Below are 26,866 nucleotides of genomic sequence, written 5' to 3'. Positions count from 1 at the left end.
GATAATGATAAACTATAAGCGATAAACTGAAAAGAAATAAAAAGAGTAGTGGTAAATTAATTGAGCGGGTCTTGACGCTTGCGCAAGGAGTTGCGTTAGTCAATACTCAAAGTAAAGATACAACGCAAGTATAATGTTGTTTTGCAAACGTGAAATACATTCGATGGATATTGCGTGCATTTAGAGAAACGTCAAATGTGATAGATAATATTCAAAAATGTTGATTTTCTTTTGTGCAAATAACATATTTATTTACAGAAATTTTGATATTGTTTTAATCATAAAAAGATTGTATTCTCATTGAATGATAAAAGGAAAACTCAAGCCGATCGTGATGTTTTCTACATTGAAATTGCTGAAGAACATAGTCATCATGTTTCCAACATCATATACCATGGCTCATTATTAATTACGCGAGTAAGATTTTAAGTACTTTTCAAAGGTATATTGCGCGAATACATTGCTTGGATAAGAATGGGATATTCAGATGCAATATAGAAGGTGTCCTGTTTTAATATATATTCAAAATGCACGAAAAACGACAATTTGTTTCTACTTCTATTATAATCCGTCATTTATTGGAACTACTGTCGCATATTTACTAATATTTTACAAAACTTGCAACTACTCAAATTCCTCGAAGTACGAATATAAAAACTGCGATTTCGATCTTTCATTACCATACTAGATACTACTTCGAAGAATGTTGAAGTATCCAACCGAGGTCTTAATAATCTAGAAAAGTAAGAACGTATGCTGACCATCGAAAGTCTTTACGCGAATAACGAAAACCATGTTGCGTTTATGAATGTACTTACGTTATTGAAATTGGTGAGTGACATGTCCATCAATTTACCAGCTACGATTTTTATCGGATGATTCGAGGCAAGTATAATCAATATTAGACTTTGAGCGCTTCTCGTCGGAAGACGATTCCAATCAAGAGTACAAGACGTTATGCCGACTTTTATACCCTGTGGAAAGTAATAGAAATGTCATTATGAAAAGATAAAAAAAATAAAATAAAAGGAATAAGACGATAGGAAAATCGAAGATAACAAAATTTCCCACCTGTTCCGAAAGAAGTTCACCAAGGTAGCAAAAAATAAACATGTTGAAGGCGAAAGATAGGAGAAAAATGAAATACGTAATTAATCCGGTCGTGTCACTGTTTTCCCACTCCTAGGAATCCGGTAATTCTTTTATTAGTTTGACGTTATTGGTTCAATGTAGAAGTAAAACGCGTACCATTATAACGTAATACAAAACAAGACAAACGAGACTAGTACACCCCAAGATCTCTACCATGCACATGTATTGCAGGATCTCTTCTACTTTCTTTACGAAACTGAAAATAAAGTATTCTTGAGATATGCATTTGATATATTTTTACAGAGGATCATCGTGACAGAGTCAACTTTTTAAGAATACATAAAAATTTACGAAAGAAATATTTCTTTTTATGTGTTAACTGATAAAATATTTGTATGTGTTTTTGTTATATAGAAAGAAAAAATGCAGAATCATGTACAAACGATGTAAAACGTTAAAGTGTACGACTTACTTCTTGGATCGGATTTGATGTCGAATTACCTCGGCGATACGCGTATCTGGATCAGTATCGTCGGTGTCGTCTTTCCCATCGACAATGTTTCTCATCATTCTCATAAGAATTTCAAGTTGCCCACACGCGTGCATGATCAGAAAGGTCGCTAGACCACAAACACCACAAGCCACCGAATAAACGACGAAGCCAGCAAGAAATTGTCCGAAGAAAACGAGCTCGTAAGCTGGTGATTTTTGTTCGTCGAATATTGCAAAGTAACTTGGACATGCAAGGGGTCTTATTGTGAGATTACCGATTATGAGTTTGCCTTTTGAAAGAGGTAAGATAGTACGATAGGACATTCCAGCGCCATATATAAATGATGCTGACATCACCGCTAAAGTCCTTCCGACCTTGGCATGCGACATCATTGATTCATAATCCTTCTTTAGTACCACCTTTTTCCAGTCTTCCCTTACATGCTTCATGCACTCTTTAATTTTTTTCCCGCGCGTCATTAATATACTATATTTCGTGGCGTTTATTGAACATGTGCAGAGAGGACCGAATATCTTGAGCCTTATGCGAGTATTCTGTTCTATTAAAAAAATTCGAAGCAACCCCGGTACGAGTATAAAGGTAAATAGAAAGTAACAAAAGCAGTTTACTAAATAGCTATAGATCTTTTCGACGTTTGAGCTTTCTTTATACAGTGGCCAAGCGCCGATCACTCTCAGTATTCCACGGCCTATTTTTAATGAATAATTTAAAGCAATTTCGTTTCTCGCGGTAACGCATGATTTTTTCTCCTCTAACTGTTTCATATCAAGACTGGACCGTTCTTATCTGGATCTGTTACTTCACTGAACGAACAGTGGATAGAATATAGACAGGATAATCGACTTTACGCTTGCGTGCAGAAGCAGGTCGAGGAGGGAGAACTTATTTCTGTTACAAGTGCACTGCGAATATAATCTTTTCATAATGCTTTACTTACCGGGATAAGTAATATTTTCGTAAGTAACAAATGTTCAATGACAGTTTGTTACAATTCTGTCGAACATTTTTTATGGATAGTTTTTTTCTTTTCTTTTTTATTATTTTTTTTTGTTTTCAAGTTATTCTTCGAAACTCTTTTACAACGTACAAAGTATCTAAATGTAAAAATGGTGATCACAATAACTTTAGCTGTAATACATTTTCAATTTTATTGAACAAATTGCATCTACAAAGGAAATATATGTGATACTTCTAATTTTTTTGGTATTACTTTGAACTAATAATAAGAATCGCACTTTTTATTCTTCAAGATTGCATGCTCTAAAAAAAATTTCTATTGCAAAGATGGCATTATTAACTATTAGGAATTCCGTAAAAATTCCATAATTCGTAACAACTTTTTTCTATCATCGCTATCATCATTTATTCTCTATACAAATATTTGGCGTTGATTAATTTGTTGAACCGCTAGAAAAATTCACTGTTGAATAGTACATTAGACACTGTTTCGAAGAATGTTAAAATATCCTACAGCCGTTTTGATAATCTAGAGAAAATAAAGCATTCGTTAATTTTTTTACGCGCGAGGCAACGATCGATCGTCGTACTTACATTGTTGAAATTACTAAGAGACATATCCATTAATTTTCCGGCTACGATTTTCAATGGATAGTTGGACATAATTATGACAGGTATTAAACATTTCATATCCTTTACCGGAAGACAATGCCAATTTAGAGTACTGGATGTTAATCCAACCTTTGCGCCCTATTAGTAGATAAAGTAGATCGTTATTTTCCAAAAATTTCAATTTATAGTGAATAGAGTATGCATTTATAGAATAAAACGATCGTTCTACCTGTTCCGAAAGAAGCTCTCCGATATAACAAAAGATAAACATGTTGAAAGCGAATGATACGAAAAGTAAAACAAAAGTTATCAGACCGGTGGCATCGCTATCTTCCCATTCCTATGAATCAAAAGATAGATGGCCATCTTTAAACGGAATAAATCTTATAAAAATATACGTACCATAACCAAGTAGTATAAGACGAGACAAACGAGACTCGTGCAGCCCATTATCTCGGCCATGCAAGGATATTGCAAAATTTCTTCTACCTCTTTAACGAAACTGTAAGTAAGATAAATAATTCGATATTTATTAACTCAAAACAATTTCAATTTCAAAAAGGATCCGAACAATATCGGCAATCACCTTCTGGTTCTGATTTGATGACGGATGACTTCGGCGATGCGTATCTTTGGATTCTTCTCGATGGAATAATTACCTTCGACGATGTCGTTCATTTTTCTCATCAATATTCCAAGTTGGCCACAAACGTGCATAATAAAGAAAGCTGCCAATCCACAAACTCCGCTGCCTACGGTATAAACGGTGAAGCCGCCAAGAAATTGTCCAAAAAATACGAGTTCGTAAGCAGGCGACTTTTGTTCGTCGAATAATACGAAGTAACTTGGACAAGCGAGGGGTCTTATCGTGCGATTGCCAACGACGACGGAGCCCTTGGAAAGCGGCAAAAAAGTACGATAAAATATTCCTGCACCATATATGAAACAAATCGACATGGTTGAAAGAATTCTTCCGATTCTAGCTTGAGACATCATGAGTTCGTGATCTTCCTGAAGAATTATCTTTGTCCAATCTTCTCTTATGTGTTTCAGACAGGTCCTGATCTTCTCTCTATGCATTAAGAGTATACTGTATTTCATAGCGTTCGTCGAGCACGAGCAGAGTGGACCGAATATTTTTAATTTTTGTTGTGTACTTTTTTCGATAAGGAAAATTCGAAGAAATCCTGGTATTAAAATGAACGCGAAGAAAAAGTAACACATGCATTTCATCGAATAGCTGGCGAATCGATCGATCACAGATGCGTCAGTTCGAAGAGGCCAGACACCGATAACCCGTAAAATATAATAGGGTATTTTCATAGAATAACTCAAGGATCTCTTGTTTCTAACAACGATGTCTTCATCTTCTCCCCTTTCTTTTTCTTTCTTAAAGTTATTTACCTGCAGTTCGATCGACATGGTTTCCCCGGTAAATACTGAAGTAATTGAAAGTTGTAAGTTCACTTGAAAGCAATATGATCCGAAACAAGAAAAAGGGAATAGTATAGAGAAAAGTATAGCGGTGGGGTTGCTATATGAAGTAGGGATCTACGCTTGCGCCTTAATCCAACGTTATAATGGAAGGAACCTGCCTCTGTCCCTTCTCTGTATATCCTCCGCGGATACTTTATTTCTTTCGCAATAAAATTTTCATCTAAAGAAATATCTTCGATATAATTATCTAATGCTTTAGTTTAAAGTGTCATCGAGTATCGGATAAATCGAAAGAAACATCAAAACTTTAATCCACGCTCTGCATGGTACGTTTATTATTTTTCCACGCTTTTATTCTTATAAATAAGAAAGAACGTTTGTTCGTTCTACCACTTTTATATTATGGAAGTAAATTTTATCGACCGATTTGACGTTGCTATTACTAAAATTAAACACCGTGCTGTTATTCCGGAACCGTTCATTACGTCTTTTCGAAAGCGAACGTTGATTCTACGTAGATCAGACAGAAAATGGATATTATTGAAACAATATACGTATTACATTATCCCATTTTATTTTTTTGCATTTACATAATTTTTTTCCTCTTTATCTCTATGATTTAATGCGCGAACCAAACTCACGATGTAACAGCTCGTAACATATTGCAATAGGTCGCCGCTGTTTTGATAACCTGCAATTTAATGTTTCAGAGTAAAACAGTGCAGTTAATAGTTGAACCGTAGCAAAGAGAAAAGAGTTACCCCTTCGATTGAAATAATAAATATCCTGCAGAAAGGGCATGTGTTTCAATTAACTTCGTACGAAGTCTGTATCGTCCATACGTATCATCGATTCCGACGTGAAAGTAAGTATAAATTTATGAAGAAGTTACTTACGTTACCGAAAGTTTGAAAAGAAAGCCCGAATATATTTCCAGCGGTGATCTTCATCGGACGATTGGATATTGCGATCATCAAAACGAGATCCGATAGTTTTTTTGCAGGAAGATTATACCAATCCAGAGTGCACGATTTCCTCGCTACTTTCTCCGCCTGCTTTCATCAATGACTCCTTCGATTTCTTCCTACAAGTTAGCTTAAATTTTCTTAACTTAAATATACCTGTAACGTCAGTTGTTCGCCGATGTAACACAAGATGAATATGTTGCATATAATTGATGATAATGCTATGCTGTACATGAAAACAATAGCAAAATTACGATTCGTCCATTCCTGTAAGATAAATAATTTTATATAAAAGTTGTTTGTATCGATCGATCTTCGACGATATCAGCCTCATCGGCTTTTAAAAATTATACCGTCATTATGTTATAGGCCAACATGCATACCATCAGAGTACATCCCATTATTTCGATCAAACAAATTTGCTGCAGCGTATGTTCCACTGCTCGCAAAAAGCTGAAAATCATTGATGATATCTAATGCTCGAGAAGGAATCAACAAGAAAGCTATATCAACGTTATCGTATCTCGGAGAAATTGAATATCTTTTGTTAATGTAGGTAGAAAAAAGATTGTAATTTGTAGAATTATAACAGAAGAAATTTGAACAAAAAGGAAGGACAATGGTGTACACCTCCTAACTCTTATCTGATGTTCAACAGCGAGAGCAATTTTGGCGTGCACGTTCTCACTCGGAAGATCCGTTTTTTCGACTATCCTCTCCATCAGCGTCACCAAGATCTCGAGTTGTCCACAAATATGCATAATTAAGAAAGCTGCCAGCCCACATATCGCGGTTGTGATCGAATATGTGACCATACCGGAGAGACATTGAAGAAAATAGACGATCTCGTAAGCTGGACTAAGTTGAGGGTCGAAGAAGAGGAAATAGCAAGGACAAGGTAAAGGTCTGATGGTAAAATTTTCATTGATCGTAATCTTCCCTTTGGTCAAAGGTATGATACCTCTAAAAAGAATGCCACTTCCGTACATGAGCGAACCACAAATAATAAAAAAACGCCTTCCAATTAGCGCCTTCTTTTTCATCGTATTTCGGGTATAAGTATCCACTGCGTTCTTCCAGTCCTCTCTCACATATTTCAAGCAAACATCCATTCGCTCGATACAGAAGACGAGTACAATATATTTCGCTAGGGTCATAGAGGAATACAGGATGGGTTGGATCACTCGAATCTTCCCGTAGGTAGTCGTCTCTTTTAGAAAGATGTGCAGAAAACCAGGTATTACCACGTAAAGTATAATGACGAAATTGAGAAGAATCAAAAGTAATCGCGAACTTTTGACTAAGAACGATTCCCGTTTGTTCACTTGCGAATATCTTATTCGGATTCCGAGAGAAAGAAGCACGTAACGATTAGGCTCGATCGCGTAACGCAAATCATCGTCGTAATTCTTCTTCGAGAACATCCTTCCTTTTCGTCCTACGACCCTTTGGAGAATTCTCGATTGAGATCTAGCACCGGTCTCCAACCTCGACCAATATAGTCGATCTGTCGAACAACTTGGAAATTGCGCTTGCGTGTCTGAATCTTTAACGTATCGTATCTACGTAGGGTTAGATAAATATAAGTTTTCTCCCTCTTCAACTTCGACTTTATATTTATTATGCTAACTTTCCAAGCTACGAATCGTAGTTCCACGTAAACGATGACTTGAAAAAAATGAACATTTGTAAAAAATACAAACAAATCGAAATACGATAAAATATGTTAAAAGCGAGTATGCAAAGGGAAAATAATACGTATGTATCCATTTAAACGTAACATTGAGAAACGAGTTGAACTTCCTTCTTTACGTTTCATCAGTATTATCTTATAAACTTAGATAGTCGATAAAAAAGTGTCGTTCACCAAGTGATTTTCCTGATCTGTTATCGTTATTAAGATTCCTAAGTAAATTCGAGCGAATTAAGATCCTTGATAGATCCCTGGCTATCGCATAACGCGAGAATCTTAAAACATTACATCGTGCATCGTACATCTCTCGCAGATGCAAAAAAAATTGATTGATCTATCGAAACGATCGCTTTATTTTTATTTCTTTTTCAATGTAATCCTATTTGATAACATGATAAATATTAGACTGCAAAGTACTTCAAACGCGTTAAGAGTACCGCGAGTTTCATAATCTTAATTCTTTCATATCTCGCTAAAAATTATTGCACTATACTTGCGGCTGATCGGCGATAAAGTTATCACATTATCGTTCGCATTATGTTACAATAAGCTACAGTAGTTTTAATAACCTAAAACGCAATGTTATTTGTTTAATTTTGGTTATCAATGCAATTTGAGAAAGATCGAATATTGTTATCGTAAATAATTTTCGCTTACTTGTCCAAAAGTTTGAAGAGAAAGTTCGACTACCGTTCCAGCAGTGATTTTCATTCGATGATTCGACAGAATTATTATCGGTATGATGCTCTTTGCTTTCTTATATGGAATGCGATGCCATTCGAGTACGCAAGTTTTCAAAGCTACCTTCTCGTCCTATCGTTACGAATGCCTTAACGTTCGTGTTCGCTTTTACGGTAAAAAACGAATACACAAAAGAAATTATTCTACGTGTTACTCTTCCATAAAAAAATATACCTGTAACATGAGCTGTTCGCCGACGAAACAAAATACGAAGATTTGAACTGCAAGAGACGAGATAGAAATGATGTATGGTATAACATTCTTTATGCTTTGTTGACCCCATTCCTAAAATGATCGTAAAATATTTATAATAACGTTATTATTTTAAAAATAAATCTTCATCGTGATGATACAAATGACAAAATATTGCATACCATCATTAGGCAATAACCCAACAGACATTGCGTCATGCTACATCCAAATATATCCACGAAATACAACGGATTCATAGCACTCTCGATATTTTTAAGAAAGCTAAAAATGATTAAAATTTTAAAATAAAAGAAAAGAAAGAGAGATCAAATTATTCATTATTCCAAAAAATACAAGTCGAACATACTTTCGTATTCGTGTGTGATGTTCGATAGCAACTGCCAATTTCTCATTAACGCTTTCTTTTTCAGTGAATTCGGTACTCGTAACGCTAGCCTCGAGAAGATTGATAAATATTTCGAGTTGGCTACACGCATGCATGACGAAATTGACGGCGAGGGTGCATATCGTAATGTTGGTGTAAATCGTAACACAGCCTTCCGCACACTGCAGGAAAAATACAATTTCGTAGAAAGGACTGACCTGATCGTCGAAAAGATGAAAATAATAACCAGGGCTAGGTAATGGCCTGATCGTAACATTTTCCGCAGTGACGATCTTCCCCTTGACAAGAGGCATGTAAACACGCCAGAAGATAACAGTAATATGAAGAAAAACGCATATGACAGCGAAGAAACGCTTTCCATATCTTGCCTTTTCCACTATTATATCCCGATGATAAAGATTCACGATCCTCTTCAAATCTTCTTCGACGCATTTCATGCATCGGAAGATCTGTTTTTGTTTCATTATTAGGCAAAGGTACTTGATGAGTACTAGCACGTTATAGAGTACTAATGGAATTTTTTTTAATTTCACATGAATGTTTTTTTCCATCACTATGACGTAAAGTATCGTAGTTACGAGAAAGAAGGTAATCAAAGCATAACAAACGATAAGAGAAAAAAACTTTGTAAATTTTTCGACGAAGGAAGATGCCTCCTTCGAGCGATCAGGCATGCCTAATAAACGGAGCAACTTGCCGCAGACTCGATTTAAATATTTCATCTCGATTTCATACTCGTCCTTCTTTCTCGTCGTCATCGTGAGCTTCTCCGCTATCGATTGTTGTTTTACCCCTAAGAAAGGGACGAGTAGTAAGTTCTCATCGAAACTAAACTTTGTTAAAAATCGGAGAAAGCAAGTCGTTGAAAAAAGATGATTGTGCGCTTGCGCGAATAAATATTTCAAGTTTGCGATCAGTATTGTTCGGATCGTTGCTCGCGATGTTCAACGGGGAAATATTATCGTTTATCTATTAAGTTATACTTTTTTGACATTTATAAAAAGTGTCAAGATTTTAATATCATTGGTTAGGTAAACGTGTTAAGATGGATTTACGATTGATTTACGAGTGTATAAAACAAGATAAAAAATACAAAAAATCTTACTCGTACGTACAAGCTGTGATTCGAAGAACAAATCGTTCGTATCGCTAGCGATTTGATAAGACAATATACATTTTTCTTTTCTATAACATTACAAAGTAGATACACGATAACGAGAGCGATCGAGCGATTGAAGTAATTCGAAAGACGATCAGGATTCGAAACGGAACGTCCCTCTTGCAAACATAATAATCGATCGTCGCTATGTCTAACAAAGAGGAGTCGAAAGGTGAGTCAAAAACCTAAATTGTCCTAAAGATCGCACGATGAGATCTGCGTCTCGTTCAAATATTCTGTTTTTTCTTTTTTTTTTCATAGACGCGTTATGGAAGTTGCAAGAGGGAACGTGGACGATGTTTATAGCGGAAGTGGTTGGTACCGGGATATTAATTTTCGTTGGTTGTATGGCGAGCATCGGTTCAATGTCGACCGTTTTACCTCCCCCGCTCCAGATGTCTATAGCATTCGGCATGACCGTGAACCTCATTATTATGGTGAGCAAACTCGCGTCTATAATAATCGTACGAAGCAGCTGTTAAAAAAAAAGAAATCGCATGTCTCAGATGTTGGGTCACGTTAGCGGAGCTCATCTCAATCCAGCTGTTACGATCGGTGCGGTCATCGTAGGCTTAAAAAGTATTCCTACGGGTACCTTATACATAGTGGCACAGTTCATTGGAGCTACACTGGGATACGGAGCATTAAAGGTTGTTTTATCAAGTATTAAAATACAAATTCCTATCGATAACAGATCTCTTAACAGATAGTAACTCCACCGGAATTATTTCACGATGGAAATCCAAATTCCACGGTCGGTCTTTGCGTCACCGTTGTTCATCCGGGCATAAGTATCGTTCAGGCTATACTTATCGAAGTTCTCTGCACGTCTTTCATACTTTGCGCTGCTTGTGCGACGTGGGATCCGAGATGTTCTCATACCACCGATTCCACGGCTATTAGATTCGGTTTTTCCGTCGTAGCTATCTCTTTAGCAGCGGTAAATAATTATTCGAAAGGAAAAGTATTTAACACCTTTTTATCTCTTTAATCTTTTACGACATCAAAACCCGTTTCAGGCTCCTTACACGGGATGCAGCATGAATCCAGCACGAACTTTCGGACCTGCGTTTTGGAATAGCGATTGGACGAATCAATGGGTAAAGTCATGTTTATATCATTTATTTATTTGCACAATTTTTACGTCGCCCAGAAGACTACTTCGTTCAGTTTTTTATTTCATCTAATTTTCGATAGCTTGCATAAGCGATTAGAATGTTGCTTTGATAAAAATCATCGACTAATCGGATCGGTTTCAGGTTTATTGGTTCGGACCAACAGTCGGAGCAATGCTTGGAACGTATACGTATCAAGTCCTATTTTTGGAGAAACCGCGAGTAGAAAAAGCTTATGGATCATCGACCGTCGACATGAAGCTTATGAAAGAAATGGAATCGATCAAATTTTCAGAACTCGAAATTGTCGATGGAAATCAAACATAAAATAGCGCTCGAATTAGATTACTTCAAAAATAAATAATTTTATCGGATGCCTTATCGCATAAAAAATGGAAAAGAAACTTTCTCGGATATTTTTCTGTTTTATCTACGCTACGTAAGAGATCAAAAAATCATTCCTAAGCATTATACTCATCGATACTCTCGAGTGATTATACGTAGGTATAATCATTTTCAAGAAGACTTTGCGACGTAGTATTTGCCTCTTTTGCCAGATGGCATTGTTCAGAATTATATAAAGTCATTGACTATATATATATATATATATATATATATATATATATATATATATATATGCATTTTACAAAATACACACACACACACATATATGTGCAGACCTAACGATCTGATTCTTTGCCGAACCTGCGAAACGTGAACCTACGAACCTACGAAATTTTTTTTCAATTTTATCAATGATCGATCTTTTCATACATCTACGAGATATATTATAGAAAATATAAGTTGAAAAACAGAAAGAAAATTTGCGTTCTCAGTTATGGAAACTCAAATAACGATTAATGTTTCGAAGTACATTATTTATAAAAATAAGGGATGTCGTGGGAGTGAAGAAAGTTACGATTTTACATTCGTTTTGTAAAGTTTATCCTTTTGAAAGAACTCGATCGTAGGACGTATAATTGTCTTTATAAATTCATCAGAGACTAATGCAAAGTTACGAAGAATTATTAAGTCATTCGAATGATCCTAATATTATAATTCTAATGTCTACAAAGTTGCAAATGATACGTATTAAGCTTTCGGTCTGATATCAACGGAAAGACGAATAACAACGTGTTTTCTATAAATATACATAGCTCTCACGTTGCACTTATCGATTAGTCGCAGCACCCGTAGGTAGAATGTTCTGGAACATCGAGAAGCGCCCGAACGGCTGCGACCTGAAGATCATACGTAGAAAATTTTCAAATAAATTCGTACTTGAATAATACTTTCATAATTTTGTATAAAATTGTACGATAATAACCGAATCGAGAAATAAGTAGATACGTTGAATAAAAATTGGATTATTCTTCTTTTTGTTATCATTGGCAAAATATGATGTTTCGATTGAGAATAAAATAATGTTATAATTAGCCTTTAAACGAAATCATTCAAATATTTATCTATCGTTTCCTGAATCATGTTCTATGAAGAAGATCCTTCATGCATAACCGTAGAAACTCGTGCAGTTAACATGTATGACACACGCAACGATACTTGTATCCTACATTCTATATTTAGGCAGAGTTTGCGGCGTTCTACAAACGAGTCTCAATCTCTACGTGTTATCGCACTCGTCCACAAATGTATACTTTTCTCTTATTAGACCGTAATTTGCGAAGGTATCAATCGTCGTCTCCACGTCGATTCTAGACGATTTTAATGATTCAATTTAAAGCAAAATATAATTTTGAAACGAACGATCGATGGACTTGAAAGATGGATTCTTTGATATATTAAAGATCCTTTCTGTTATAACACATTCATCGAGAAGACGGTACTTCCGCTCGTGAGAACGAAATCTCACGGATCTTTTCCTGCAGAACGCAGATGCACAACATTTTGTAATACTCTCAAGCGGTCCGGACCCCTGTCTCGTTATGCATAAGAATAAGAATATGAGAATAATGCGCATAGAAAAAATTGTTCGAACGGAGGGAGGTAGACGAGTGGGTCCTCTTCGTTACTTCCATTCCCACGAAGGAAATTGCATCTGATTATAGGCACGGAAATATCTACATTGTGTATTTCAAAACGATATCAATTTCTCCTTAATGTTCGTTATAAAATCGACGATAAGAAAGAAGCACTTATAAAAATAGAAAAGAAAACTAAGTTGTAATCAACATCGATGTCCTTGCGAGCATACCACGAAACACCTAAAAATAACGTCGCATTACGGGTTCCCTTCGAAAACGCGTAATAAAAAGGTCGTGCCGGAGTTTCTACGCGTTCATCGAAGGTCATTTCGGGAACTACGTAGTTTCAGTACGTTGTTACGGTTAACGTTCCTTCCAAAGGGAAAGATTCCCCTCTTTCTTCTCTTATCGTATTTATTAGCAGGTCATTCTTTACGGTTTCGAGCATGCACGTGTACGTGTACGTTTCACGTTGTTTTGTTTTTATTCCAATTAAAACTCCCTGTATTATCTACCATAACTTATCGCCTAATTTTCCGTTTTTATATCTTTATGAATTATCTCAACGAAATTGTGTTCGTTTAGAAACTTGTACGACTATCTTCGTCCGTATTTTCGATATCTTTTATAGCTTTAGAATTGTAGAACTATAACGAAGGAGTGTCCGTGTCAAAGGAAAGAAATAATGAAAATGATGTAACGTAAAGTTCTTCGTTTATACATTTTTATTTCGAATTATTTCTTCGACGTAAAACATGTAATTTTCTATAGCCTTCGACGACGAATTTAAATTTGCCACGTCACTCCTCCTTTGTAAATTATTTTCTTCGCGAACTATCCTTCGAAAGACATAAATTGTATCGCATTGTCCTTTCGAAGAGGAAGAGAAAAGAAAGAACGCAGTTAGAGAAGCAAGGATCGTTCGAGAAACGTAAGCGTCCTTCGAGAAGGGAACTGCGTAGAACTTGGCTTCGCCCTTTTTTAGGCTCGAAGGAAACTACGCAGAGGTTTCTGGCCATGGACACGTGAAATCGAAAGAAGATAGAGTGAGAGAGGGAGAGAGAGAGAGAGGAAGAACGTTACAGCAAGCAAGACGCAATATTATCTCACGACCGAGTCGGTCGTCGTCGTCGTCGTCGCGTCGTGTTTGATATTTCTCTTTCTCTCGCTCAATCTCTGTTATCCTTTCTCACTCTACTTGCTACACGGTCATTCGTATATGTGTATATTCGTGTAAGCCGGTTTAATCTTGTGTCGGTGTATATATGTATTATTCTCGGTTGAGTGTGAGATACGTATGGTGGGGTGTGGAGTAGCGGACGTGCCAGAAATCCTGTCTACCTTCGACCGATCAATACTCTATATTTCCTTGTTTTTCGGTAAACCATTGAAAAATTATCATTGAGCTTGGTATCAATCGGTGTATATCGAAATGGTCGACATAAGAGTAAGCAATTATTGAACTTTCCGAGTAGTTAAGTCCACGAAAAATGGAATTAAGGGAAATTGCGCGTTAGGCATGAGACAGCATCGTCGCAGCGCCGTGCAGTGGCCGACGATTCTCGAACGTTCGATGCCCGGGCCGCGTCGACTATATAAACGCAGCCGGTTGCCTCGATACGGTGCATTCGTAGAGAGACCTTCGTTGAGTTCGGACGCAGTCGACATCCGAAGACCCCTCCCCCCCCCCCATAGAGGGACGAGTCGGAACCTTCACCGGCTTCTCAACCCTTCGCTTTTCTTTTTTTCGTGGTCGTCCAAGGCTACGGGACAATATCAGTCGTGAAAATGTAGACGAGTCGGGCATCGCTGCGGAGCGCGACAGTATACCGTAAGTTTTCCTATTATTTTCTTTCCTCTTATTTTTTGATTAGATTTAAGCGTCGTTAGTATCTGAAACCTTCGATTGAGCCTACTTTGAATGAATTATATTCGATGTTTGGAACAGTCAAGGTTGTTCGATGAATATTTACAATCACGATGCATTACTACGACGATGCTTATCATTCATAATAAATAATACGATATAAGAAGCGTAATGTTGATGATAGAAGGATCAACGATTCCAGTGGATAAGTACGCTTTATATTCAAGGATATAAATGCGAATGTATCGCAGAAGGACTCGTATAGATTTTTCGTTTTACGAACGAGGATCATTGATTGGATATAAATTGTCTGATAATAATTAAATAGATAATAATTTTTTATTTTTGCACGCTGATCGGTAGTGTCTTGTTTTCACAGCGATATTATATGCCTAACTCGTAGAGCCTATGGAAACGATTTAAGAATAAAAATGAACGTGGAGTACGAACTTAAATATTTTTATTATATCGTATACTCTTGGATATATATATACATAGGTATATACTTATATAAAAATATTATCTACGGAAAGATCGTAGAGAGTTTATTATAATCATTTTTCGTGTTCCTTCGTTTCGTTTTCAACTTTAGTCTCGATTTTCGTTTCTTGCGATTTCTCCGCGGGCACGCCGGTCTTAACGATATTTATAATTCTTTCGGTTCCAGTGGGTTCGGGCTTCTGAAAAAAATACAACGAACACAGGCATATATTTATTTCACTCTGGTTTCTATTTGTATGAGTTATCACAATTGTTTCTTTTTTAGTGAACCCTACGGGGTCGGTGCTTGAACAATCCGTACGCAACGAAATCTGGTCCGATTAGGCTTTGAAATTCCGTCACATTATGAACAAGTTCGAGAAGAATACCTCTGAATATAGGTAAGCGGTCGATGTACCGAGAATATACGAACTACATATTTTCTTTAGTATAACGTAGATATACGAATCGGTGTCGCTACTAACTAATTCGGAGGTGCGCAAATTTTGGAGATAGAAAAGAATTATCGTATTTCTAAACGAATCTACGTAAAAATAAAAACGAAATTTGATTTCGTCGATTCGTTCGAACGTATTACCGTTTCGGTTGAGCCAAATACTAGGATAGTTTCCAAATTACGAATGAAACTTGATAAACACGGTGAAAGAAATTGTAAAAAATGGTACGAACGCAAAACATTTGAGCTCTTGAACGTTTAAGTTACGTAGCGTCACTTTAAATACTCGAATTAACAAAAAACCCGGTTACGTTTATTTATCGGCTAAACAATTGTATGAATGATATAACGAGTTGTTAATTAATTAACGACGAAGTTTATTCGTAGATTCGAGGAGGCACTCGAGGATCATTTGCTCTTTGTTTCTTTGTTACGTCAAATACAGCCAATTCGTTAACATAAATTCTAACATTCGCGTCGTATCGATCTCATAAGAATTTAAATTAAAACGAAGCGCTAAGATACAACGAGCGCTTCTCTCGATCTCGAAAACTGAAAGAAAGAAAGCAAAAGAAAAAAGAAAATAAAAAATAAGCTAACAAAGCGAAAAGCGTACTTTTGTTTTGTCGAGTACTTGAACGTTAATAAGTTGTATATTCTTTTTATGGTTTAGCTCAGTGTCGTAAAATTAGATCGTGTGGGCACCCATCTGTAAGAGCACGCAATAGCCTAGCGGAAAGAAAAGAGAAGCCCACGGCATTGGAAGGTTGGAATTAAAAGTTGGAAAGAAAAGAGAGAAAGAAAGAAAGAAAAAAAAAGAAATAAAGAAAGACGGAGGGACGAAAGGCGTCCCGCTGTCAATTCGCGGTTTTCGTGAATCGACAGTAGCGGAGAAAGCAGAGGTGGGCGAATCCGAGGCTTGCTATAATTTCGGATTCGCCTTACGGTAGGAGCGAGGAGGAGCGGGAGGGAAAGTGGCAGCAGACAGAGAGAAAGAATTTACCTTTCTCGGTGCCGTAATCGTTAAAACACCGTCCGAGGAAAGCGTCGAGGTAACGTTGATCGCATCGTAATCCGTGGGCAGAACGTATCTCCGTACAAAGTGTCTGCTGATAAATCCATGCTCGTCTTGTCTCTCCTCGTGTTTGGCTTCGACCACAACGTTCTTCTCGACCGTCTTCACTGTGATCTCGTCCGGTGAGAATTGCTGAACGTCCAATATTACCTGCAAATTGAAAGAGACAAAGGCCGAGATAAGCAGAATGAGATTAGTTCTTTCGAATGACGAGAGAGAGAGGGAGAAAGAGCAAAATATGTATGATCTATAAAACGACGTTGGGTTCATCCAACTGCATGGAACGACCTCCTCTTCCTACGATTTTCGTTTCACTTTTCGATGATTTAAAATCATTATTTGAAATAAGGAAATAGAAAGGAGAGTAGGCGAATCTTCCTTTACCATCGTGACGCCGTTCAAACGGCATCTTTACAAATTTCTTAACGTCGTAAACAACATCCGTATAAAAATTATTCTACGTTATTCTTTTAGAGAGATAGGCGAGATCCGAAACTTCATCGTTTTTAATCGTTCTTTATTGCGAGAGAGATTTGGAAGAAGTCAGAGAAGCATCGTAAACGTGGACTGTCTTGAGGCGATTTCAAGTAGGTTCTTTTCGAGTTTAACATTCCCTTTGCGAGGACGCCTTCTGAAATCTGTCTTTTTATCTTGACTAATTTTGTCCGAGATCGAGAAAAGAAAGCTATAAAGTTCCTATTCGCGAGCTTGTTGGAGCTTTTGAAAAATTTTTCATTCTAGAGGGGAAGAACCGTCGTTTGGAAATCTGCAATCAATCATGTAGGATCGTCGAGCGCAAACAGGATTTTTTATATTGAAATTTTCATGTAACTTCGAGTCCTGGATCATTTCGCATAAAATCGTACAAAAGATAACCGGTAAGATGTAGTTGCCAGGTGCACCTACTTGTTGTGGAATTGTTCTTTTCGCCTGTAACAAGAGCACACGCAAGAGCACACATACAAGTAGGTGATTCGAAAGAGAAGAACGTGAGTGCGATCGTATCGTGTAGATGACGAAGTCACATTTTCAGGGGACAAATATTGCATTTTCATCTTCGAACCGAAAATAAATCCAACAAAAATCAAACAAAGAACCAAGATCCAAAGTAGTTTGTTTCTCATCGTCCCGCTTGAAGAGCGTGGACGAATCGCCATTGTCTCGCGATCGTACTTTCCGTGAAGACTCTTTCATACGGGAGCAGAAAAATTGCGAGAGATTCGGTTTGTACGATTCCGTCGTTGAGAAGTAAAAGCCTTTATTTTTGTAAGAAAGAGTTTATACAGAAGAAACCGAGACTAGGTCGTCGATTTACATTAACGAAAAATGGCGTCCCCTCGTTAGGGGACGCTTCTCCGTACTTCATTTCACATTTCTGGCTCGGTTTATTCTCCAACAAGACTGACACGCGATTTATATTAGATCAGCGTTTTCTTTCATTCTTCTTTACCGTATATCTTCGTCGCATTGTTCCAACGTAAAAAGGAAGAAAAAAATTCTTCCTCCGAGATTGAATTAAAAATATGGTGACGAATACGTCGAATGCGGGGAAGTAAAGAGAATAGAAAAGCTGAGTAGAAATAACGTTAAGAGATAGAGAGAGAGAGAGATAGAGAGAGAGAGAGAGAGAGAGAGAGAAAGAGAGATCATCGTGACTCTTTTTTAATATCTGTGATTACGCGACGTACAGGCGCGTGAAAAAACAAAAAAAAAAGAGAACTGACAAAGGAATCGCAAGTCGGAACCGCTCGAATGGTACATTTCACACTTCTTTTCCTTTAAAGAAAATCATACACGACTTTTTGTCATTGTCTTCTTGATAAATACATATGTACGTACATGCATACACGCATATATATCGTTTCGTCTCAGGAACACTTTAGATACCTGTCTTTTCGTCTAGAGTAGAGCCCCCTTCTACGGGAGGGGGCTGCTCTCGATAACTCGATAGCTCAGAAACCAAGGGAAAAACCGTGCTCGATTTTTACGCTAAGGAGAAGAGAGAAAAAAAGATTCAACGAGAAATCGCTGATCTAGTTGTAAAACGCTGCTAAACATTTGAATCCGCGCATCTTACGCGGAGAGAGATAGAAGCAACTGATAGATTTTGAAGCGAAACAAAAGAGAAAAAACAACGATGACGATGAGGAAGGATCGTGAAAGAAACACGAACGATAGCAGCAGTAGCGGTGCTAGTACCGGTAGAAGAGAAAGAAGTGACAATGCCGGTTGTAGCGGTAATAGAGAACAGTTTCCGGGTCTTCTGGTGTTCCGTATTTTTCGTTCGTTTCGTTAGCCGTCTTTCGCACCTATTTTTCACCCTTCTTAATTTACGTTCGACGTCGGCTATAGCCGTTCTACCTATATTCCATAGGGACGAGGAAACAGTCGAGAGACTCTCGTACCCACCTTTCCTTCGAATTTTGGCTGCGATACCATTTTTGATCACCCGGTGAAGGTTTTCCTTGTCTCTCATAATCCTTCTCTTTTTTTTTCTCCTTCCCTTTTAAAATTCACCCTTCCTTATTCCATGCGTCCCAATTATCCCATCCTTCCTTTCTTTGTTTCCTAATTTTTTTTTCCTTCACGAATGCGACTCCCATCTTTTTAGGCGATTCCAATCTAAATTATCTGATTCTTAAATATTTGCATATTATATGTATATTTAAATACGATTTATATGAATAATATATACATACACACCGTTGTTCTTTCTTTGTCGGGAAACGAAGATACACGACGTATTCTGTAGTTTTGACGCTTTTTTTTTATACTTGATAACAAAAGAACGATAATCACTTTAATCTGTAAATCTCAGTCCAGGTTTATAAAAACAGCGATCTGTTTTTTGTAACGACACCGCTAGATTTAGGGGGCGTATGCTTTGCGTTATGCGATGTAACTAAGCCAACCATAATACCGTAACACGAATCAAAAACTATTCGAGAGGCTAACTTTCGATATATGATAGTACTATTATGCTATTGTAGGATGATGTATTACCCAAGCCATTTGATATTTTGAAAGTTGTTACTATATATCGCGGCTGTTGCGTAGTGCTTCGAGTAGCCTTCTCTGCTTCTTAGAGTTCACGATATTGATAATATCGGGAGTGGAAGAATATTAATCGGATAACATTCTACAGGCAGAAAAAAAGGATACTTGTAATTTCAGCGACAACATACGGACCGAAATTCGTCCGAACTAACGAGTCGTTTAATCCCAAGGAAACTCTTCTTACCAGCTTTTGAAGCTTGAGACATTCCAAGAGAGACACGAGTGTCGCTTTTTCTGTTTCTCTTGTCGCGAAGATCCAAAAGAGATATACAACGAAAAAGCATGTAAAAATTGAACAAAATTTATCAATAATGAAGATCGTTTAACGGTGTTTAAAGAACAAGAAAAAGAACACAAAAAAACAAAAAAGGCAGAGCGACGTGGAGAAAGTATTAAAACGTTTTATCCAGTTAATGTCAATGACATCGACATGTAAATCAACGAGACAATTTTTTTCGATAGGCATGGAAGAATGAGCGGAATGCCTTTTTTATTTTAACCTTCTGCAAGTTCTCTTCTTTCGCGATAACTTTTTTTTTAAGCTCGAACTTCTAATCGATCTTTCTTTGAGACATACATGCAACGTTATATTTTCTAGTAGAGAAAAACTGAATTATATATATAGAAGGAGAACGAAAGTCGCGAGTGTCCCTAAGGAACATCATCGAAACATCGTTTTCCTTATAAACTTTTTTTCTATAGAAAAGATTAATTCTAAAAAGAGCGTATACTTTTAGATAACGAATAAGCTGTCCCGGCTATCCCACGACTTTCAATCATTCTGAAAGTCGTGGGATAGTCGTCGACCGCGTTTCCTCGTTTACTGGTATTACTGCGCAGAAATTCAATGTCTAAAATTATAACGGTGAATTACTAAAGTATCCTTTCGACCGTTCTTTGGAAACGATTCAAGAGAAACTCGAGTTTCTCGTAACAGAACGTCTTCGATGTTCCGACATATCGGACTTTATTTCCGACTTAAAATCGCACGGAAATTCGTACTCGATTTTTGCGATTAATTATTAAAAAATTACCCAACATCGCGTAGGAAGTCACTTTCAACGTCGAAAGAAGAGAAACAGAGATAATGCAACAATGATATAATAAATAATATTAAGAGATTTTTCGAGGCGCGGAGAGTTTTTAGGATAGTGTTTTTTCTTTTTCTTTCTTTTAACTTCTTGACTTTTTTTCCATGTATGACTGATCGTCAATTGGTTACAATTACTCGAGCGTAACATTGAAAGAGAAAGGAGAGAGAGAAAACGTATTTGTGTTTCCTTTATTATTAGTATCGTGAAAGTGGGAAACGGAAGAAAGTAGATAATAGAGTTCTACTAGTAATCGTCGTTTTTTTCGGACGATCCTCTTTCTTTACAAAATCCTGTTTACATCTGATGTTCGATGTATAACAGGATTTTGGAAAGAAAGAGGATCGATTCCGCGTTGCAGTACTTCCGCCTTATTGTGACATTATGTTCGATAAGTTTAGATTTCATAATCGTGAAAATAAAGATGGAAATAGGAGGTGAACAAATAAAAAGAAAAGAATCTCAACAATATCTCATATCGTCGCGTCACTCTTTTGCAATGCCAAGTTATCGCTCGAGAAGATTATCTTTCGCGTTATTGTGCTAAGTTCCTGATCATACCTTCGCGCAGAAAACTTCGCGCAGAATCATACCAATGTAGATACAACACGAACTGGTAACGTTCACTTGCACGATTTTAATCGGACGAGAGTAGTAATGAAACGCCGTACAAAGTTGTTTCCATTTGTGCCGTTTGCGATGTGAAACAGGTTTCTATCTGTCAGTAGGTAAAAAAGTATCATCGACGAATGATGAACAAATTGCACAAAATTGTTGCACCAGATCGCACGAAATTGCACACAATTGCACTTTGACCCAGACAACGATTCGCGAGTCGTAACTTTCCACCAAGTCAAGAATATACACTTATCGATAATTTGACGAAAATAAAGAATCCAGAGATAGAATTGTGGAATATTAAGTCGGAGAATAAAGAAGGGGAGAAAAGAAATCTCCAAGCTCAAACGACGAGACGTGAGAATCGCATAAAGTACGAAAAATTAAAGTATTGAAGAAATTGAAATATCGAGACTCTCGAATGCGTCTTATATGTATAACGAGATAATAAAAAAAAAAAAAAACATTTAAATAGCAGACATGTCGAGATATAAACGTTCGAGTTTTTTGCCTACCTGAAAGTTATCTTTCTCCATTTTGATTGTACTCGAACCACCAGAGTTTTGTCGTGTCACCGTTCTCCATGGTCGGTAGTACGTGCTGTTGTTCCCCAAAAGTGAACGAAACGGAGTTGGAAATGGTCGGTTGATGCCGAGGTTGGAAAATTCGGAGATCAAATCGTCTCGATTTAGTCCTCTACCGAAGTATTGATCCCAGATTCGTGATACAGGACGATCCATATCCTCCCACCAGTCGCGGAACATGAGCGGTACGATGGACATTTCTGTAAACAGAGACGATTCAAGAAATACAATTCCAATTGGATGTCTATTTCCATCCTCGGTAGCCAATTGATAAAATAACAATAAAAAACATGAAGAAAAACTAAAAAAAAAAGAGAGGAGAAAAATAACAAAAAAATTAATAAAAGCAAAAATACCAAAAAAATAAATAAAAAGGAGTAAAAAGTATAAAAAAAAAAAAGAAATATTAAAGTTTACGCAAAATAAGCAGATGTGTGTTGGATTTACGTAAACGTTAATGACCGGCGATCGTATTTCTTCTAATGTAATCTTTAGACTTATCGTTAGGATAAAAACGGTACATCGTAAGGCTCCAGATTTCTCTTAGATCGGATATAAAACATCTAATCGCGCCTAATCTATTCCCGTTTCTCTTTATTTATTATTAATCTATTTATTTATTATTATAACATTGATGCTATTGGTAAAAGTTCAGTGTACGTACAAAATGTTCAGATAAAATGGCGAGCACTGTCACATCATCGACACCCAAGCGTTTCGAGTGAAAGCGAGAGAAAGAAAGATTTACTCTCGTGAAGGTGCACGCATTAGTTCTTAAGTCTCTATAACTTACATGTCCGGTTTGAAAGTTAAGATTTATTATAAAATTATTAAGAATTCTTATAAAACTAATTGGATCGGGTTAGGGATATAGGGGAAACATTTTTTCGTCGACTTTTTCTCCTTTTTTCGATATCACGTATATTCGCGTTTAAATGCGAATGACGAGTTTCGAATAATTTTTACCAAATTTGAAAATTACAATATAAAATCAACTAGTCTCTTCGCTTACTATTATATAAGCGTTACGATTAGGGACTATCGTATTTACGGATAATAACAATTCTATTTTTCTTTTTGCAAATTCCCTTTCGATATAATAAAGTTTAACATACTTACATTTAGAACGTTAAAAGTACTACTCGCGCGCACAATTAGGATGGTAATTTTATTCAATTAAGGCTCTTTCTACTAATCTTTCTATCCGGTCATACGCAAAGCATCCTGAGGTAATGTTTAATATCTATCGCTTATTTAGAATTATGAGTATCTTTCTCGTTCCGAAAGCATTTCTTAGTTTTATTCCTTAAATGTTGATTGTCATTATTAATTCTCTTAATCCACGATAGGATAATTGTTCTTTTCTTTATATAAATATTCTTTTATTAGAAACAAAGTAGAATATTTTCGGAGATTAAAAGATCCGTTGTGTTTTTAACTATCGTATAAGTCCGCTCATGTATCGATTGGTGCTTTCTATATTCAAGTAGATATGTTTTCAGGGTTTACACTCTCATTATGTCACGTATTATAAGAACAAGCAACGATATAGAAAAGATCGTAATTATCGTGGAGCTTGGGATGACTCGTAGCGCGACCAGCACAATAAAATCAATTTATTATAAGGAGATGAAAAACGATTTTCATAGACATACAATCTATATAAATATATACACACACACACACACACACACAAACATGTTTTATTCATCCGATCACACACGCATAATCAAAGCGCGTAGATCGATAATCCATCAGGGAGAAAACTTTTGATCGGCGGACAATCGATTGACCAACGAAACGATTAAACCAACTAATTGTCATTCCGTAAGATGAATAAACAACGTGGGTCAACATTACTCGTGTTGCCAAGACGTACGAATGTTAAAAGTCGCAAAAAAAACTGAAGAGAAAGTGACGTCGAATTATCGGTAGCGTATTCTGCTATAGGATTTAATCGTTGTTTCTAGAGTACTCTTCGGTACACTTTAGAGACGTTGCGAACGTAAGGATTAACTATTCGAGATAAGTCATTGTCGGATAAAAAGAGTGTAAGAAAAACTAGTAAGATCTTAACGCGTTTTTCCGGTAAAATGGTTTTAATGGTATATTTGAAAAAGGAAGTAAGGGAAACGCATATGATAGCTACGACAACGATAAAGACTAGCGACGTTACGTTATACTTGAATAAGACTATTTAAAAAATGAAAGAAATGAGAAAGAGTATTTACAAGTTTGGATATTTTATCGTCATTGTCGCTTCTATATCCTCTAGACGAAAGGATGAACCAAACCTGACGAAATCCATTTTAAACGGAGATCGCTGTTTTCTCGTAATGAAAGATCAGTATCAAGATACGGAAGAAAATTTTGTTACAAATGACGCGTGATCCGTCAATGATATACCAACAACATTCCTCGAACGTGTGATCATCGGAAACAGTAGGCGGTTCGTTCGACGAAAATTACTTCTCCGACACTTTTAGAATCATCATCGAAACGAAAAACGCGAGCTTTCGGTTTCTTAACTTTAACGACATAATCTCCGAGTATCTTTACCTACCAGTTTCAGACTTATTGCGAGATATCGCAATATAACCAATCGTCTTTATCGTCCGAAAGCGATCTAATGTGTGACAAACGATTTTTTCGTGATTACAGAGCATGTGATTATAATAACATTAATAATTTGACGTTGATCAAAGGAGATAATTGAGATTACAGTTAGATAGAGAAAATCAATCTGAAGGATACTTTATCCAGCTGATAATAAACGATGAACGGAGAAAATGGAGTTAGAAGAATTCAATAAAATAAGCGAATAGGGATTAGATATCCTTTCGAGATAATAATTACGACTATGTTGCAAGTATAAGCAATTAAAGCTAACTTGTTACCGAGCTGTAAGAGAATAATAAAAAAAAAAAAAAGAAATACACGAAAAAATAATTAAAAAGCAAAAAAAAACAAAAAAAACAAAAAAGAACAATAACAACAAACAATAAAAAATAAAAAAAAAATTGTGGAAGATGGGCGAAGAAAAAAAATGTAAAGGGGGAACATATAAAAGAACATGCAAAAAACAACTCGTACTACCGTACTTTTTTGTTCTTTCTTTTCTCGAGAGAACGGTGAATTCTAAACACTTGGGAAAAATAGAGAATAGACAGAAACTATATGGACGGTCGAACTATCCCGATAGATCCTGGTAAATTGTGATTTCACTTTCTAATTCGCATCGGCAAAAGCGCGCCGGGAGCTTAAATAGTCCACCTCGATCTTTCGGAAAGGAGAGAAGGGGCGTCTGACGTTTCTCTAAAATATCACGTGACGCGTATACCGGCTGACTTACCCTTCTAAAAATACATTCCTACTAATCGTCGCGAAGAGGCACGTACCGCGTCAGCTACTTACCACCCCCGCAACTCTGATTCCATCGACAGACATGTCGTTTTTCATTTTGGGGTTCCTTTTCAGAAACGCGAATGGCTTCTCTCGCGAACCACGTCGACAACGCATTGCATCGATATTCCTTTTTCATAATGGGGATGTTTTGAGATAGCAATCGAATATTTAATCGATACACGCGATCTACCATCGTATCAATCGATCTCGTTTCTCCATTCCCACCTCCCCTGTACCACTTTAGTAAGAAACTTACGAGGAACGACGTGATGACAGAATTCCAATTTGAAAGGAAACGAGAAACGATGTTTCATTGTCATTGCTTTTTCCTCTATTCTAAGTTAATGATACAAACATATCGGAATCGAGATCGGGGATGAAGAAAATGGAAAATACAAAGCGACGATCATGCTTATAGTGGTAAAGCTACGTAATATCGATTTTCCTTGAATAGAGGAAAGAAAGGAGTGCTTGAGAAGAGAATGAGCCGTGCTTTTTTATCGTCCTTTGATATAAAAGTGAGGAAATAACGAATGGAAATAAAAAGAGAGAAAAGAATACGCGTGTTTCTAATACTGAGAAAGTCTAAAAGTTACTCGTTATCGAGGAATAGTATCGCTGAACATATATATATAACCATACGTATATATATATATAATCGACAAGCTAATTATCTCTGTCGTTATCGATTCTTTTCTCTTCGTTTCATCCTTTCGAATATCGTCCAGCCGATTCGCTTTATCGCATAGATTACCTTCACTTGGCAATGCTCCCGAGTAATCCTCTTACATGCATGTAAAAGTGCACTCTACGTGTAATTTAGGTTATTCTCTCTAATCGAGATTTAAGAATTTCGGTGTCTAATTTTTCATACTTTAATAATCATATTGATATTCGAATCGACAAGTCGCTAAGACTATTTTCTCGTATTTGTGTTAATGAGTAAGACCTATTTCGCTTGCGACATATTAACGGGCTACCGATTTAAGATCGCAATAATCGGTAAATTGATAAGAAAATAGAAAAGTGGATAAGATAATATAGGTATATGTAGCGCATAATCTTTCTCTGAAACAAAAAAGAAAAAGAGGACGAAAGAGCATTTCCTTAAGTAGGCGCGAATATGTGTGGGAGCTTGATCGTAAAATACTAACATTACTCTCCAATAGATCTTTTTCTTTTAATGATATGTCGAGAGAGAAAAACAAAGAAAATGACGAGGTGTCGTCACCAAAAAAAAAAGAAATGAGTTTGAGTGTATTTGTTAGTTTATGTGGAACAGTGTTTAACATTTTCTTTATTCGTTAGTTACGAAATATAAAAATAATTATCATCGTATCTTAGAAGATAATATCTACTACCTATTA

The 26,866-nt window shown here is 36.5% G+C and overlaps 5 protein-coding genes across 13 annotated transcripts; 1 reads left to right on the top strand and 4 right to left on the bottom strand.

Moving 5' to 3' along the window:
• Window positions 1-81: 81 nt before the first annotated feature.
• LOC127071242 (odorant receptor 43a-like) lies at window positions 82-2,402 on the bottom strand. The gene is made up of 5 exons (XM_051010281.1): window positions 1,565-2,402; window positions 1,249-1,348; window positions 1,072-1,182; window positions 819-974; window positions 82-735 (listed from the first exon to the last, which is right to left on the bottom strand). Exons 1-5 carry the CDS (start codon window positions 2,368-2,370, stop codon window positions 685-687), a joined length of 1,224 nt encoding a protein of 407 aa, XP_050866238.1. The 5' UTR covers window positions 2,371-2,402; the 3' UTR covers window positions 82-684.
• Window positions 2,403-2,773: 371 nt separating this feature from the next.
• On the bottom strand, window positions 2,774-4,915 carry LOC127071254 (odorant receptor 82a-like). Of its 3 annotated transcripts, XM_051010317.1 has the most exons (5): window positions 3,762-4,915; window positions 3,578-3,677; window positions 3,405-3,515; window positions 3,158-3,313; window positions 2,774-3,092 (listed from the first exon to the last, which is right to left on the bottom strand). In XM_051010317.1, the coding sequence occupies exons 1-5, from the start codon at window positions 4,595-4,597 to the stop codon at window positions 3,042-3,044; spliced, it is 1,254 nt and encodes a 417-aa protein (XP_050866274.1). In that variant the 5' UTR covers window positions 4,598-4,915; the 3' UTR covers window positions 2,774-3,041. The 3 variants fall into 3 exon arrangements, with proteins under 3 accessions (XP_050866274.1, XP_050866273.1, XP_050866275.1); XM_051010316.1 differs by having other exon boundaries at window positions 2,774-3,313; XM_051010318.1 differs by lacking the exon at window positions 3,405-3,515 and having other exon boundaries at window positions 2,774-3,313.
• Window positions 4,916-4,925: 10 nt separating this feature from the next.
• Window positions 4,926-9,476, bottom strand: LOC127071253 (odorant receptor 4-like). 6 transcript variants are annotated; one of them, XM_051010310.1, is made up of 6 exons: window positions 8,571-9,476; window positions 8,386-8,485; window positions 8,186-8,296; window positions 5,734-5,844; window positions 5,509-5,667; window positions 4,934-5,303 (listed from the first exon to the last, which is right to left on the bottom strand). In XM_051010310.1, exons 1-6 carry the CDS (start codon window positions 9,365-9,367, stop codon window positions 5,250-5,252), a joined length of 1,332 nt encoding a protein of 443 aa, XP_050866267.1. In that variant the 5' UTR covers window positions 9,368-9,476; the 3' UTR covers window positions 4,934-5,249. The 6 variants fall into 6 exon arrangements, with proteins under 6 accessions (XP_050866269.1, XP_050866271.1, XP_050866267.1 ...); XM_051010311.1 differs by having other exon boundaries at window positions 4,935-5,303; window positions 5,509-5,664; XM_051010312.1 differs by lacking the exons at window positions 8,186-8,296; window positions 8,386-8,485; window positions 8,571-9,476 and adding exons at window positions 5,931-6,030; window positions 6,208-7,896 and having other exon boundaries at window positions 4,926-5,303.
• A 337-nt stretch (window positions 9,477-9,813) lies between these two features.
• On the top strand, window positions 9,814-12,964 carry LOC127071258 (aquaporin AQPAe.a-like). The gene is made up of 6 exons (XM_051010323.1): window positions 9,814-9,940; window positions 10,030-10,205; window positions 10,275-10,418; window positions 10,475-10,708; window positions 10,788-10,868; window positions 11,028-12,964. Exons 1-6 carry the CDS (start codon window positions 9,916-9,918, stop codon window positions 11,208-11,210), a joined length of 843 nt encoding a protein of 280 aa, XP_050866280.1. The 5' UTR covers window positions 9,814-9,915; the 3' UTR covers window positions 11,211-12,964.
• Window positions 12,965-15,175: 2,211 nt separating this feature from the next.
• Window positions 15,176-26,377, bottom strand: LOC127071260 (protein lethal(2)essential for life-like). Of its 2 annotated transcripts, XM_051010326.1 has the most exons (4): window positions 25,196-26,377; window positions 22,026-22,294; window positions 16,673-16,894; window positions 15,176-15,412 (listed from the first exon to the last, which is right to left on the bottom strand). In XM_051010326.1, the coding sequence occupies exons 2-4, from the start codon at window positions 22,290-22,292 to the stop codon at window positions 15,287-15,289; spliced, it is 615 nt and encodes a 204-aa protein (XP_050866283.1). In that variant the 5' UTR covers window positions 22,293-22,294; window positions 25,196-26,377; the 3' UTR covers window positions 15,176-15,286. The 2 variants fall into 2 exon arrangements, with proteins under 2 accessions (XP_050866283.1, XP_050866282.1); XM_051010325.1 differs by having other exon boundaries at window positions 22,026-26,377.
• Window positions 26,378-26,866: the final 489 nt, after the last annotated feature.

The sequence above is a fragment of the Vespula vulgaris genome, chromosome 21 (genome assembly GCF_905475345.1).
Source record: "Vespula vulgaris chromosome 21, iyVesVulg1.1, whole genome shotgun sequence".
In the NCBI taxonomy this organism is placed as follows: Eukaryota; Metazoa; Arthropoda; class Insecta; order Hymenoptera; family Vespidae; genus Vespula; species Vespula vulgaris.
Note: the sequence above shows the minus strand (reverse complement) of the source record. Positions and strands in the feature narration are given on the sequence as shown.

Coding starts and splice junctions, on each gene's coding strand:
- LOC127071242 (XM_051010281.1), bottom strand. CDS start 2,370: ATGAAACAGTTAGAGGAGAAAAAATCATGCGTTACCGCGAGAAACGAA. Junction 1,349..1,564: donor CATCAAATCCGATCCAAGAA/GTAAGTCGTACA, acceptor CTTTATTTTCAG/TTTCGTAAAGAAAGTAGAAG. Junction 736..818: donor CACTCACCAATTTCAATAAC/GTAAGTACATTC, acceptor TTACTTTTCTAG/ATTATTAAGACCTCGGTTGG.
- LOC127071254 (XM_051010316.1), bottom strand. CDS start 4,597: ATGTCGATCGAACTGCAGGTAAATAACTTTAAGAAAGAAAAAGAAAGG. Junction 3,678..3,761: donor CATCAAATCAGAACCAGAAG/GTGATTGCCGAT, acceptor TCTTACTTACAG/TTTCGTTAAAGAGGTAGAAG. Junction 3,314..3,404: donor GAGAGCTTCTTTCGGAACAG/GTAGAACGATCG, acceptor ATCTACTAATAG/GGCGCAAAGGTTGGATTAAC.
- LOC127071253 (XM_051010310.1), bottom strand. CDS start 9,367: ATGACGACGAGAAAGAAGGACGAGTATGAAATCGAGATGAAATATTTA. Junction 8,486..8,570: donor CATCACACACGAATACGAAA/GTATGTTCGACT, acceptor AATCATTTTTAG/CTTTCTTAAAAATATCGAGA. Junction 5,845..8,185: donor GCGAACAGCTCATGTTACAG/GTATATTTTTTT, acceptor TTTATCTTACAG/GAATGGACGAATCGTAATTT.
- LOC127071258 (XM_051010323.1), top strand. CDS start 9,916: ATGTCTAACAAAGAGGAGTCGAAAG. Junction 9,941..10,029: donor TAACAAAGAGGAGTCGAAAG/GTGAGTCAAAAA, acceptor TTTTTTTCATAG/ACGCGTTATGGAAGTTGCAA. Junction 10,206..10,274: donor CCGTGAACCTCATTATTATG/GTGAGCAAACTC, acceptor CGCATGTCTCAG/ATGTTGGGTCACGTTAGCGG.
- LOC127071260 (XM_051010325.1), bottom strand. CDS start 22,292: ATGTCCATCGTACCGCTCATGTTCCGCGACTGGTGGGAGGATATGGAT. Junction 16,895..22,025: donor TGGAGAAAGATAACTTTCAG/GTAGGCAAAAAA, acceptor TTCAATTTGCAG/GTAATATTGGACGTTCAGCA. Junction 15,413..16,672: donor CGATTACGGCACCGAGAAAG/GTAAATTCTTTC, acceptor TATTTTTTTCAG/AAGCCCGAACCCACTGGAAC.